The sequence below is a fragment of the Sceloporus undulatus genome, chromosome 7 (assembly GCF_019175285.1).
Source record: "Sceloporus undulatus isolate JIND9_A2432 ecotype Alabama chromosome 7, SceUnd_v1.1, whole genome shotgun sequence".
Classification (NCBI taxonomy): domain Eukaryota; kingdom Metazoa; phylum Chordata; class Lepidosauria; order Squamata; family Phrynosomatidae; genus Sceloporus; species Sceloporus undulatus.
The window spans coordinates 4,525,059-4,540,369 of record NC_056528.1 but is presented as its reverse complement, the minus strand read 5'-3'; the positions used below and the strand labels follow the sequence as shown (position 1 = coordinate 4,540,369).

The following is a 15,311-nucleotide window of genomic DNA, read 5'->3' as shown; positions in this document are numbered from 1 at the left end:
AGTTACAAAGCATTGGGTAAAGCCAATGGGTTTCATGGCCAAGCGGGGAATCGGACCCTGGCCTCCAGAGTCACAGTCCAACACTCAAACCACTAAGTTTGGTGAAATACACTGGATAGAATAGGATAGAATTCTGTTCTAAAGTGCAGTGAAATACACCAAAGTGTTCCTCTGTTTTGTGGGGTCAAAACCAACTCCTCCCGTTCCCGTGTTATCTCTGCCTCTGGCACCCAAGTTATCTGTGAAAGTAGCAATGCCGAGGAAGGCATCACCTTCATTAACTGAGTCATGCCTGCATTTCTACTGATAGAGGCAGGGAGAAGCGCTTGAGGGATTTTGTGTCTCCTGGGCCAAAATAACTAGGCTGCCTTTGCACCTGGATAGGAGTGGGTGGTTGGCACCATCTGCTTCTCCCCTTCAGGCAGCCACGGATCTTGGGCTGACTGTGCAACTTCTGCCTCCATGCGCTATAAATAAAAACCCACAGAGAGGAAAAGGGAGAGCCTGGATGACATTAGGATCTGGAGCGAGTGAGTTTTCCCCCCTGTGCTCCTCTGTGACCTCTTCCTAGGGCCCCGAATGGGCAAGTCGAGGCATGCGCCTGGAGGAGCGCAGCCTGTGCCCTGTGAGTCATCCAAGGTTTTCCCCCTCTCTGCTACTTTTGGTGACCAGCCAAGTCTGGAGGGCACAGATCAGCCCAACCTCTAAAGGTGATCCTTTGCTTGCTTGATCTCATTTTGTGGAGAAGGAAGGAGCTTAACCGGTGGAGGGAAAGGGAAAAGTGTTAATGTGGAAATGGCACCAAGGTAGAGGGATGACCCAAGTTCTTTTGCTGCGCTGCTTATCATATTCATAGAATCACAGAGTTGGAAGACCCACTGTCAAACAGCCCTTACTGTCATAGAATCATAGAATAATAGAGTTGGAGGAGACCCCAAGGGCCATCCAGTTCAATGCCTTGCCATGCAGGAACTCTCAATCAAAGCATACCCAACAGATGTCCATCCAGCCTCTGCTTAAAGACCTCCAAGGAGGGAGACTTCACCACTCTCCGAGGGAGCATCTTCCATTGTCGAACAGCCCTTACTATCAAGAGGCTCTTCCTAATGTTAGCTGGAATCTCTTTCCCTGTAGTTTGCATCCATTGCTCCTAGTCTCTGGAGCAGCAGAAAACAAGCTTGCTCCCTCCTCAATATGACATCCCTTCAAATATTGAAACAGGGCTCTCATATCACCTCTTAACCATCTCTTCTCCAGGCTAAACATCTCTAGCTCCCTAAGTTGCTCCTCACAGGGCATGCTTTCCAAACTCAAAGCCAGCCAAAGTTACTTTGGTGTATCAGAGAGAAGAAAATCCCCCAAGCATCCCTGGCAGCAGAACCACAATGGTACCCAATTAAATAGCAGGTGGTTGTTGCCCTTTTACAATGCACCTCAAATGTTCTACCTGTGGCCGCACCTTTGGACATGTAAGCATACATATCCTCTGAAAGGTGCTATCCACATTCCAGCTAGGATTATAGCATGCTGCCTTTCCAAATGTTTGGGTCAGTTTGTACTCAAGTGGAAAATGGTAAATTTCAGGGCCGGAAGCTTGAAACAGCGAGACTGTTATGCCTCAAATAAGAGAATGACGGGAATTCTAGTGATGCCACTTTTCGGATGCCAAGAGTGCTGTGTCTTGAAAAGTTGCACCCAATGGAAATCCCCGTTTCTGCAACCCATGGAATATGGATTAGTTCCAAAAACAGATTGCTGGTCCAGCAAGCACAGTCCTGCCTTTTCTTATCAGTGGCACGTCAGGCCCAGGACTTCCCCAGCTTGGAAATATCAGAGTTACAGCATGAAAAGCAAGTGCTCTGCTCCTGAGCTGGAACTCCTCCGGTTGAAAGCGGATGACATAAAGAGATGGGTCACACAGTGACACAGTGACCATGCACTATTTGCAGATCCCCTCTAGCTCTAGGCCCTTTTAAAACACACACACAATCCTTAATTTTGAAATGAATTCAACACAAACAAAAAAAACGTCCTTAGAAAGGAACTGGGAAAAGATAACAGAAGATATGATTCTTTACCAGGGAGAAAGAAAAGAAAACTCAGTGGCATTTTGAAATAGTTCTCTATTAAAAAGAAAACAGATGAGAGAGGGAGGAGGGAGGGAAAGGAAAAAGAGAATGAGAGATAGCAAGGAAGGAGGGAGGATGGAAGGAAAGAAAGGGGAAAGGGAAAAGAGAATGAGAGATAGCAAGGAAGGAGGAAGGAAAGAAAAGGGAAAGGGAAAAGAGAATGAAAGATAGCAAGGAAGGAGGGAGGATGGAAGGAAAGAAAAGGGAAAAGAGAATGAGAGATAGCAAGGAAGGAGGGAGGATGGAAGGAAACAAAAGGGAAAGGGAAAACAGATAAGACGTTACAGATAGATATTAGTTGTGATTTACTAATCCCAGTCTCTGTTTTGGCCATTTATACAGTGGGCTGTTGGCATCTGCTGGGATTTGGATCCAGGACACAATGCGGATACCAAAATCTATGGGTGCTCAAGCCCCATTCAATACAATGGCACAATAAAATGGTGTCCCTTACGTAAAATGGCAAAACTAAGGTTTACTTTTTGGAAATTATATATGTTTTGGAATATTTTCGACCTGTGGATGCTTGGATTTGGGGATAAAAAAACAACCTGTGGATATAGGTGACTGACCATTTCCGGCAACCTACCTGTAGGCTTTGATTTGGACCCATTGGTTTGTGTTGACCAGGACCGTAGAGCGCAGGATGACCGGCTTGGAGCCGAGGTCGTAGGTCATCTGTACGCGGCCATCCACAATGGCCAGGGCAATGTAGTCTGAACGGTCCAGGGCTTTCCCGCTCCAGAGGATGAGGCCTTGCGTGGCTTCGGTCTTGATGCTCAGCTCAAAGTAGTTGGACTGCAGGGCCTTCTCGCTGCGGCAAGATGAGAAGAGAAGGGCATCAGTTTCTGAGATGGAAAGGGGTCCCCTTCCTGCACCCGCACAAAACCCTCTTTCTGGGCATCCTTGAGGGTTGAGTGGCTGGTGTACCATCCCAGTTCCCATTGGAGTCAGATCTGAGGGGCCAAAGTATACCATTGTGTCTGTGGGCCTAGAATGGTTCAAGGGGCACAGACTGATCCAAAAGAGGCACAAGAGTTATGAGACAACTACAGTGGTGCCTCGGGATACGAAATGATCGGGTTACGAAATTTCCGGGATACGAAAAAGTTGGATTGGCAAAAACTGTTTCGGGTTACGAAATATTTTTCGGGTTACGAAATTCATTTCGGCGCGAAATTCAAATGCTGCAAAGTGCAGCTATAGGCTTTCCAGTGCTAACGGAAAAGTGTTTCGGGTTACGAAATTTTCGGGTTATGAAAGGAATGGCGGAACGAATTAATTTCGTAACCCGAGGCACCACTGTACCCTCTAATATTCACAACACAAATATACATGAAAGGGGGGAGAATTATGAGTCAACTATCCTCCAATGTTCATAACACAAGCCTACATAGACCAAGGGGAAAGAGTTATGAGTCAACTACCCTCCAATATGCGTAACACAAACACACACAGAATATACACAGAGTGAGGTGGAAGAGTTGTGGAGCAACTTCCAATATTCATAACACAAATACAGAAACATACATAGAGTGAGATGGAAGAGTTGTGATATTCCAATATTCATAACATAAACATACAAAGAGTGAGGGAGAAGAGCTTGGAGTCAACTACCCTTCAATGTTCATATCACAAATACACAAACATACATAGAGTGAAAGGGAAGAGTTATGAGTCAACTGCTCTCCAATGTTCATAACACAAATATACATAGAGTGAGGTGGAAGAGTTGTGGAGCTCTTTCCAATATTCATAACACAAATACACAAACACACATAGAATGAAGGGGAAGAGTTATGAGTCAACTACTCTCCAATGTTCATAACACAAACATACACGGAGTGAGGGAGAAGAGTTGTAAGGCAACTACCCTCCAATATTCATAATGCAAACACACACACAACGAGGGGGAAGAGTTATGAGACAACTATCCTCCAACATGCATAACACAAATGCACACAGAGCGAAGGGGATGAGTTGCAAAGCAACTACCTTCCAACATTCCTAACACAAACGCATAAACATACATTAAGAATGATGTATGGCGAAGAATTATGAGTCAACTCTCCTCCAGTGTTCATAACACAAAGATACACACAATGAAGGGGAAGAGTTGTGAGACAAGTACTCTCCAAAAGTCACCGCATACACAACTGGCACACTAATTTGTCATGGAAGAGTCATAGTGCGCCTATAAAGAAGACGGCTGTTTTGACAGACGTACGGAAGAACTGAGTCCCAGAGGAAGGGTTTTCACATTTTTGCCGCCACAGAAACGTTCATGTACCACAAAAGAGGACGACACACACAACACCAACAACAACAGCACGGGGGGGGGGGGAAGGGTTTCATCCTTCACTAGACACAGGATAGGAATAGATAGCCAGCGGCTGTTGGCAAAGTCCACATTAAAAGAATGGAGAGTGGCGCAAGGAAGGCTGTTTTTACATGTGGAATCTGGTGCCACAGTGGTTGGTTATTTCAATATCTTGGTTAGCAGTAGTAGTTATTTATCTCGGTCATTGACCAGGATAAAAATATGGTAGAATAAAATAAAATAATAAATAATATAAAACAGAATCAGAGTCAGTCTCAATGGACTAACATCAAATGTCTTTAAAAAGAAGGAAAGTGATGACATGATTATGATGGCATGGCATCCTTCCTTGCTCAGTAGGACCAATGGCTTCACAATGTTTGATTCCAGTTACATAGGCCCCATACAGACAGGCCAAAACAAAGCTGCTTCAGGTCACTTTGGAGGCATGCTGTTTAAATGCTGCATGCGTCCTAAGAGTCCGGAAGCCGTGCCAAAGCCACACTCCTGGCCTAAGGACTGGAGCGCAGCTTTGGCGCAGCTTCTGGCCTCTTAAGATGCGTGTGTCGTTTAAACAGCATACCTCCACAGTGACCCGAAGCAGCTTTACTTTGGCCTGTCTGTATGGGTCCATAGATTGACATCCCAATTGACTGGATATGTGACAGACCCATGAAGCCATGATGGCTGGAATGGATAGCCTGAACCTTTGATTCTGTACAGATCTGGATAGCTGGAATTTCTCCTTAGATGGAGTTAGTAAAAAATGCATTGCACTCTTGGGTCACATACAGAGGTGCCAACAGCTGCGATGGGCACATGGCTCACTTTGGCCAAAGTCTCCAATTCCTAGTGCCTGACAATAACTGGAAAATATGGCTAACAGAGAGTTAGATAATGGATGCTCTGATGTTGTGAATCAGGTGCACAATTCTTCTTTGCAAACCCTGTCTACCAAAGCTTAGAAATAGGATGCATCCACCACATATGGCGTGCAAATCCAACTGGAACAATGCTTGGGCCCTGCTTTGAAGTAGGAGCCGGGCCACAAGTTCGATGCCGTTTTTCGCATTGATAATTAAAAAATAGATCAATTAAAAAAAATAAAGGTTGTGATGAGGTAGCAGTCATGCACAAGCGCAAAACAGAATGCGGGTATGGAAACGACAACGGCGGCAGCGGTCGCAACATCTGGACACCAGAGACACAAGCGCGGAAGCCTTGTTGAGACTCACCTGATATCCAGAGGATAGTCCAGTGCGTCGGGACTTAGAAGCAGGGAAGAAAGGGGAGGCATGCAATAAGCATCCATGTGGCAAACAGTGGACTGAGTGGCAGGGGAAAGTGCATAGTCTCTGTGACACTTTAGCAAGATCTATACACAAATCTGGGATCTTGTCTAGGAGAAAGGCGAAACCACTGGGGTTGATCTCCAGGGTTTCTCAACCTCTGAAATAACAACACTGAAATAACAGCCCCTTAAAACCATTAAGGGACAACCTTCAACAGGGGAAGTGAGCGCAAGGAACAGAGCCCCTGGATAAATAGGGATGCTTCATCATTCCCCTTTTAATCCCAAATAATGTCCCTATACTTTACTTTCTATCCTGGATTTTTTAACACGATCAGGAGCTGGAGCATGAAGCATCGACAAGCGCCTATCTCTTTGCTGATCCTGATAAACTTTCACTTCACCACAAAATTACATTTGCCCACATGATCCGTTATAACAGCCCCCTAAAGTCATGGCAGTTTGCGGTTAGTCAGCGAGGGACAAGAGGTTAACCCAGAGAGGGAAGCGAGTGTCAAGCCAGAAAAAGAGCCTCCTAATCAATCCTGGGCTCTGTTTCGTTTCAGAATAATTGACCACATGTTCAAGAGTAAAAACATCATCTCAAGTTTGCAAGAGGCAACCGGGTTTGCTCTGAAATCAATGCATGCGGTGGTTCAAGGGCAATTCAATACACACTCATCCTTCCACATTTGCAGCTTTGACTTTGGTGGAATTTGATTATTCACGGATGTTATTATGTTCTCTCTAGGGATCTTTAGGTCTTCCAGCACAACTCTATGGCCAACTTGAACCAAAAGTTGCACTGGAAGACTTAGAGCAGTGATGGCAAACCTTTTAGAGACCAAGTGCCCAAACTGCAACCCAAGACCCACTTATTTATGGCAAAGTGCCACGTACCTCTGGCTTTCTAGTAATGAACTCTGGCGAATGCAACAGCACGAGTGCCCACCGAAAGGGTTTGAGTGCCCTCTCTGGCATGCATGCCATAGGTTCGCCACCACTGACCTAGAGGTTCCTAGAGAGGTGTTCTCTCAAGTAAAAATATAGTGTTTTTGTTATTTGTGGTTTTCCCACATTCAGGGCGGTCTTGTGTCCCTAACCCCAGCGAATGTGGAGGGACAAGTGTATTCCAAGGAAAGGGGTACATCTGGACACCATAGAGGGTGTCTACCATTTAAAACAATGGTGGTTGTTTCAGGAACACAATGCAAAACATTAACAGTCCCTGAAACAACTTGTGGTGTCTCTCTTAAATAAGCCAGCCCCTGCATCCATTCTCTTAAACCACAACAACCGCAACAAAAAGCAGAATGCAAGGGCACCTTGCTGTTTTAACGCAGTTCAGTGGCAGCGACATGGCAGAGATCTGTTGTTTCCCCCTTTTCAGAATGGGATTTGAAGTCCAGAGAACATGTTTTTAGCTGCAGAGATTGCACCAAGACCCTTAACCCCAGCAAACGTTGGCTCACGGCTGTCAAGTCAGCCTGCTCAGTGTGATTTTACAGAGATACAACCTGAGAGTAACATTCCCCCTTGTTTTGGAGCCTGTTTTCAACTAGTACACTATGCGCCTCTTTTAGAACATTTGCACAGAGGGCAGTATTTAGAGCATTTGCGCAGAGAGAATATTTGCATCGATTGCAATGAAAGAACCTGGGGCAGATTGGATCTGGTGCCCTCGATGTCAGTGGAGAGGTGAAGGTATGCTGGGTTTTAATCCAAACTCTAAAGGCCCTGACCATAGTGAATCTCATCCCTCTTCTATAGGTTCAGCACATTGGATAATTCCTTTGAAGTGCAGAATAACTCCTCTGTAACATCATCTAAGACAGTGGCCCCCAAACTGTGCTCTTTAATGGATTTTGGACTTCAGCTCCCAGGATCCCAGACTAATGTCAACATGGCTGAGACTTCTGGGAGCTGAAGTCCAAAGTCTCTTAAAAGGCACAGTTTGGGGACCATTGATCTAAGAGGTCCATAAAGGACTAGATCCATCACATCGTTGCCTTGAAACACATCAGGTGTCCAGAGGGAATCTTTGTCACAGCAATATCCACTGGCAGCTGGTGCCTTCGGTATCAGCGGAGAGGCAAAACTACTCTGGGTTTTAATCCAAACTTTAAAGGCCTTAACTATGGTGCTGAAATCCCCCCCTTAATGTTCAGCACATTAAATAAGTCCTTTAAAGTGCAGAATAAAAACCAGGGTGGGTTCGCCATACCAGTGACATGGAAAGCACTAGATGCCAATGTTGGTGATGGGGAGGATTTGAGAGTGGCAGACCAGAGCATCGTCCTACCATTGCTTATCTGTGAATGTCTTCAGCACATCATCCTAATAATTCCTCTTGAAAGTAACTTTCTAGGGTTTGGTCTCCTGTAAGACTTCTGACAGCGGGACCGAAAGGGTGGCAAAAAGTCAGTTAAGTGAAGGTGCAGATGGTCACTTGAGGGATATTGGGCTTGTTCCCAAAGAAGGTGCACTTTCGGTGTTTATTCCCAAGTGAACCGTAATGTGGGGACGGAGTGACATGGAGGATCAGCAAGTGGCAGGATGGTTAGTGTGGAAAGGTGCGCATCAGTGGGGTGTGTGGAAAGCAAGGAGGTCTACTTACGCTGGGATCTCATTGGTCAGTTGGCTTGAAAACAAAGAAACAGAGACATTCAGGACAAACGGAAAGAGAAAGAGAGAGATGGACACAGGAAAGACAGCGCAAGAGAGAAATAACATACAACATTCTCCAAAGGGACTATGGAAAACAAGAGGTGGAGAAAGAGGTTGCTCAGCTGTATCCATAAACCCCAGAATTCCCCATGTAGACCCTGAAATGGAAAACACCGGAGGAAAAAGCCTCCGCCCCAGATAGGTTACAGAGACAATAACTATGGGGCCAAGAGTCAAGACATGTCAAACAAAAAGAGTTATTTATGAGATAGGAAAATACATACAATGGTGGGCAGACATGATGGCTGGGATTCAAAAGCACCAAGGTTTGGCAAAATTCCTCTTTTTGAACCATTGGCCATGCTGGCTGGGGGATTCTGGGAATGGTAATAACGTCTCTATGCTCTAACAGAGTATCTATTGGCACTGCTTCGGCTGCGATTGCTGGATATATCATCTTAACTGGGGCAGGGACTCTCTGATCAGCAAATGCGGGACACCAAGAACAGGGAAAGACCATCATCTTCATACTTTGCACTTCAGCTTCCCAGAAAGACCCAGATGGCCGCTTGCTGGGAAACAGAAAACTGGCCGAGAAGGATGCTTTTGTTCTGCGAACCACTAAGTCGGCTTGTATTTTTAAACTTTTTGAAATGGGATTGGCATCGCAGTATGAAAATTTCCTCCGGCGCATACATTGCTAGCATTCCACTAACTCAGAACATCAGCTGAGCATTTAGAAATCGAATTTAGGCATCCAAAGAACAGGGGCAGGAAAGTTTACCAAGGGCCCATACAGACAGGCCAAAATAAAGCTGCTTTGGGTCATTTTGGAGGGATGCTGTTTAAATGACACATGCATCTTAAGAGGCCAGAAGTTGCGTCAAGGCTGCGCTCCAGTCCTTAGGACTGGATTGTGGCTTTGGTGTGGCTTCTGGATTCTTAGGACGCATGCAGCATTTAAACAGCATGCCTCCAAAGTGACCCGAAGCAGCTTTATTTTGGCCTGTCTGTATGGACCCCAAGATAATGCAAATGCAGCAAATATAACAGTTCTAGGTGTAAACAGTTTTCAATGTTTCACAGTCTACAATGCTCTAAATTTGAGAAGTGAAGGAAAATTTCATGGGGAGGGAGAAAAATTAATATTGGGAGAAGCGATGCTTTCATTTCTCCCTTTCCCAATGTCCTTGGAGGGCAGAATGGGCAAAGAAAGTGGTTTTCCTCTGATTCCCATCATCAGATGTTAAGCTCTGGATTGAATTTTGGCAATCCTACCTCTCCTCTCATAGACACAGCCCTGCGCACATAAATCCGTAGCCCAAGCATTTACCTCTTGGTCACAGCATTGTGGTATTCTATGTAAGTCCTGCCATTGAAGGCAATGGCCTCGGAGTCTCCTGCCGCCTTCTCAATGATGACTAGAGGGAGAGAAACAAAAACATGAGTTTACTGTTATGGGTATACTTTTTTATATGCTGGAGATGGATTGCAGGTGGGACAGGAGCACATATATATTTGTTTCCAAGCTTTATTGACACATCTTCCCACCATGACAATCGGTCTTGCATTCTAGACCACCACAGCCTCACCTTTCTCACAGTGGGCCCCAAAGAAGCCCCTCTGACAGGCGCATTCGTAACTCTCCATGCGGGGATTGCACATCCCTCCATTCTGGCAAGGGCTGGGCTTCTGGGTGCAGGGGTGGAAGCGGAAAGTGGAGATCTCAATGGCACTGTGGATGTTCTCCTCCTTGAGCACCGGGATGCCCTTTATGGAAATCTGAGCAGTTGGGAGAAGTGGAAGGAGAAGGAAAAAAATAAGAATTTGAGAGGATTAAACCAGTCATGCAACAGGGAAACCTCACTACAAGTTATCCCCCCTGTTATTCTTCCAGCTTTAGTCTTTTAGAATTAGAAAGAAAGTGATCATGTTGCCTTCTCATTGGAGATGGGTACCTCTTCTCGATAGACCTTCATATAGATTCAGAGAAGGGCTATAGAGATGGGTACCTCTTCTCAACAGACCTTCATATAGGTTCAGAGGAGGGCAATGGAGATGGGTGCCTCTTCTCAACACAGGTTTGCAGACAGAAACAGAGACTGAAAAGTGTTCTTTAAATATTCCTATCCTAACTGACCCCAAACACAAACTCCTGCCTTTCATTGTCTCATCTCTCACTTTACCCTTTACATAACAGTCTTCTCTATCTAATCTAAATCTAGCTCATATCTCTGAGTTTAACATCCTAGCTCTAAATGATTTTGGGTTACTAAGATGAAAACTGGAGACAGCTCCTGTACTTTTAATGGTTGTCTAGAAGAAGGAATTTCAGCAAGTGTGGCGTGTGGCTTTCTTTCACAATAAGCAACATCTGCTGAGATTCCCTCCACTAAGCAACCAAGACATGTAGACCAAGATGATCAAATATCTGGAAACCAAACCTTATCAGGAAAGACTTGGGCTGCTAGGTATGCTAAAGCTTGGAAAGTGATGATTCGTTCCATGTTCTCCCTCTCACCTAACAGATCCCTTACTTTATTACATATACTATACACTACATACATAATCACAGCTTAAATGAATCGCTGTGATAAATACAACTACCTTTTAACAAACACCCAGGACATCGCGGTTCCATCTTACCTTCTGGATGGCTCCATCAAAGCTGGTGGACATGGCAGCAGCCCGGGCCAGTTTGCTGAAGTCGGGCGCTCCTCCAACATAGAGGGGCTCCTTCAGGTTGAGAGACGTGTGAGGAAGCTGGACCAGAGGGAAAAAGCAATGAGAAAGGAGAAGACCCAAAATGGAAGCCAAGTATCTGTCTGTCTGGGGGGCAAAGGGGAGGAAAAGCAAACCAAGAACCAAGGACCCCATCGCTTGAGAATCGCTGCAGAGCTTGGGAAAGTTATTGTCCCAGACTAAGCCTCTCAAAAACCTATTGCTTGTGTCAGCTGGGAGATTTTGGGGAACTGTAATCCAGAAAAGGAACTTCCCCAAGCTCTATTTCTTTGGAAAGTTTAATGTCATAAAAACAGTAATCGCTAGGAATCCTAGAAGCAAGAATCTGGGCCTCCCAAGCCTTTTGCATTTTTTAAACAGTTTGCTAAAAAAAACATGGGTCCAGTTTCTAGGGACATTCTCAGTTTCTTTAACAATGGTACAACAAATAGCAATCCATTAGAAGCAGTATCAGTAGGACACCAAATCTTTAAGAGTACTGAAGCTAAAGGGAGCATACATTTAAAGTCTAGATCAGTGGTTCTCATTTTATGGGTCGCAACCCCTTTGGGGGTAGAATGACCCTTTCACAGGGGTCACCTAAGACCCAAGGTTGGCACCATAATCTATAATAATCTAGTACAGTGGTTCTTAACCTGTGGGTCGTGACCCCTTTGGGGTTCTCAATTGGACTTTAAGAACCCTAATGTGGCTCTTAAAGTCTAGATCAGTGGTTCTCAATCTGTGGGTCACACCCCCTTTGGGAGTAGAATGACCATGTGGGCATTAGGGAGGTTGAGAACCGCTGGTCTAGATTAAGCCCCCAAAGCACTGAAGCAACCTAAGAAATTAAGGCCTGTTACAGACTGCCAAAATAAAGCTGCTTTGGGTCTCTTTGGAGGCATGCTGTTTAAATGATGCATGCATCCTAAGAATCCGGAAGCTGCACCAAAGCTGCACTCCAGTGCTTAGGAATGGAGTGTGTCTTTGGCGCGACCTCCGGACTCTTAGGACCCATGCGTCATTTAAATAGCATGCCTCCAAAGAGACCCGAAGCAGCTTTATTTTGGCAGTCTGTAACAGGCCTAAGTTCCCTTGAACAAGATATTGTGATGAGGACATTTCAGCAGCTGGATTTCAACCTGCTTATACAACATTTGGACACTGGAAGCTGCTTTATATTAAGTAAGATTATTTGCCCACCTAGCCTAGTATTGTCTAGACTGGAAGGGGTCGAACTCATAGGCAGTGCTTGGAAAATGTATGTTTTTGGACTACCGCTCCTAGAAGCCCCCCAAGCGGCATGGCAGGTAGGTGATTCTGGGGTTATCACCCCCAAAAGTAAGTTTTTGTTCATGGGGAGGGAGCAAAACTCAGTGGCAAAAGGTATCCTGTGCCTGGAGAAAGTCCCAAGTTTAGTTCTTGGTATCTCCAGTTAAAAGGGGCAAGTGAGAGGTCCTTTCTTTGTCTCCGACCCTGAAGAAGTTGTCAAAGGAGACAATAGGAGTTTAGATGGATGAACAGCCTGACCTGGCATATGGCAGAATCCATTCAGGTTCAGGATCCTTCTCTATCACCTGCCCTCTGCCTCATTTTACATGAGATTCAAGCCTTCTGCAAGCAATGCAGGTGTTCTACCACTGAACTATGTTTCTGCCACCCATTGCTCTCACCATCTGTTAAAGAGATAAAGCATCTGCCTGCAAGAAAGGTGGCAGCCCTACATTGCCCTGGCTCCTATTTCCATCCATCTCTGCATTAACTGGACATGCGACTGTTGTGAGCCCAGCCTCCCAAAGTGAGAGCCTGTGCCAGAGATACCCCATGGCTGCTCTTTTTGAAAACCAAAGAAGCTTGGAAGATGAGATGAAAGGAGCATCTTAATCAGATTAGAAACAAATCCTTCGCTAGGTTCTCCCCACTTGATATGCCCATGCCATCCCCCTGTTTCAATTCCATATTCCTTCCATGGGCAACAACCCATACTTTGTCACACACTGATCAGAGTTGGCTCCGCAATACAGGATACAACCACAGCATCCCTAGCAAATTGCCATGCAACCTCTGCTTAAATACATCTAGCATTTACAAAGGAGTCTGCTTTAGTGGGGAACATCTCTTACTCAAGTTTGGAAATGCTACTTTTACAACTAGAAGATATGCAGGGGTAGCCGTGTTGGCCATTTAACAAGTGCAAACAGAAACATCCATCAGTGATACTTTTACTGGCTAACCGAAAAGCACAATATACTTGCTGCAACCTTTCGAAGCTCCATGAACTTCTTCATCAGGCAAGATGTTACAAACCAAACAGGAGGGGGAAAAATAATTGGAGATGTTAGATGCCTGCATGTTATCTCAGTCCATAGTAAAGATGTGCATTTTGGTTGGTCAATAAAGGTATCACTGATGGATTTTTGTTTGTACTTTTACAACTAGCCTGCCTTGGTGGGGCATTCAGGGAATTGTAGTCCAAAAACATAACACTCCAGGCTCTACTCTCACCAGTGTAGTAGACAACATGGTCTTTGCAGTTGTTGCTCTATTTCTGGTATATGCTGTAGCATAGCAATAGCAATAGCAAGTACATTTCTATACACCGCTTACTGGGGTACTAAGCGGTTTACAAAGTGTAAGCCAATTGCCCCCAACAACCTGGGGACTCATTTTAGCGACCGACCGAAGGATGCCAGGCTGAGTCGACCCAGAGCCCTGGCTGGGATTGAACTCACAACCTTCAGCCCTAAAGGCTCTCGGAGTGGCTTACAATTATTATTATCATTAATTAGACGGTTAATATTAAGCTTAGTTCCCTCCCTTTCTTCCAAAATATCACTCACCCTATTCTCAAAGGTGTCACTCTTAAGTCATAGCATCCAAGTCATAGCATCCAAACCACCGTTAATTGTGTTAAAATAAAAAGAGAGACTATCTAATGTTCAATGATATTAAAGATGGGAGAATGGCTGATCTTTGTGGAAATGCAGAGGAAGGAAACAACCCGTTGAGATTAATGAGTCTTTAAAAAAAGAAAAAGGGAAGCATCTATTCTATATATATCTATATCAAAAAAGAACAACTGATTTTTGTACAAGATGGAAAAAAGCAGTGGGTGGCGGGTATGATCATTCACGGTTGTTTGGATGAAGGAGCAAAGAAACAGAAAGGATGCACTGGTGCTGGGTGAGATGGAGCCGAGCGGAGGACTGTTATACTTATCTTTACCTTACGGGATTTCTGAAATCCAGACAGCAGGAGGAAGGAGAAGGGGAGTGGAAGGAAGAAACACAAAGGAACACCGAAGGAGAAAGAGACAAAGCAAGAGATCAGTGGAGTAATATCATCAGGCAGAGAAGTCCCAAGAAGCAAGCGCCAACCCATCCCCTCATTTAATGGGCAACCAAGGGAGGAACGGCATAGAAGGAAGCAATGGGGTGGAAGGGAGGGAGAGGATCAAACCCTGAAAGGAAAGGATCAAACCCTGGAAGACGCAAGGCAGCTCCTTTCAAACACAGCGCTTTAAAGCTCAGAAGAGGAGAAAAGGGAGCGCATGTACAAGATCAGACACAAGCCACAGGCATTCCTATGTTCCCTTTGCGGAGAGTCTCGGGGTCCTTTCTTTTCCTATTCCCCTTTCTGAGGCGCGTTTTCTTTCTCAGCCTTTAAAAAAGGGGGAAAGAAACTGCTCCTTTTGAGATTATTGGCTAGCTGGGAGACAGGGGTCTTAAGGCCAACCGTCTGAAAGTGGAGCATACATACCTCGGTGGGACTTTTATTAAAAGCTCCCATCTTCAAGGGACCCCTTTCCAGGCTGGCTACAATACCAAGGATTTTTTGTATGGTGCATAGGATTCGGGAAAGGCTTTAAGGTAGGAACAGGCAAACTTGAGGCTGGTGGGATGTTCAGTGTTTTCCCAGCAGGACCTTGAGAGCCACTACCCAGTTTTGCTGGGTACAAAACAGCATTGCAAGGAGTTGTCGTGTGCCTTCAAGTTATTTCTTTGGCCTTTGAAAGAGGGATATTAAATCCACAATGGACAAACACTGGGCAGGAAGCTATTGCCTTCATGCGGGCTACCTAGACGTATCTAGCTATGCTGGAGAGCAAATGCTGAACAGAGATACCTTTGGCCTGATCCACCTGGGATTTCCTTAAGTATGTTCCCAGTGCACTAAAACAGCC

At 45.2% G+C, this 15,311-nt stretch overlaps 1 protein-coding gene across 6 annotated transcripts in view; it reads right to left on the bottom strand.

The window, feature by feature from the left end:
• The window catches only part of AGRN (agrin), a 268,660-nt gene that overhangs the window by 5,658 nt on the left and 247,691 nt on the right, over positions 1–15,311 (bottom strand). For 2 of the 6 annotated variants that reach the window (XM_042479221.1, XM_042479226.1), the window contains 6 exons: positions 14,354–14,365; positions 11,054–11,170; positions 10,000–10,189; positions 9,741–9,828; positions 5,685–5,717; positions 2,719–2,943 (listed from right to left, as the gene is read on the bottom strand). In XM_042479221.1, the coding sequence (XP_042335155.1) occupies positions 2,719–2,943; positions 5,685–5,717; positions 9,741–9,828; positions 10,000–10,189; positions 11,054–11,170; positions 14,354–14,365 (665 nt within the window). The remainder of the gene's footprint in view (positions 1–2,718; positions 2,944–5,684; positions 5,718–9,740; positions 9,829–9,999; positions 10,190–11,053; positions 11,171–14,353; positions 14,366–15,311) is intronic. The other 4 variants (XM_042479223.1, XM_042479227.1, XM_042479222.1 and 1 more) reach the window with 3 other exon arrangements.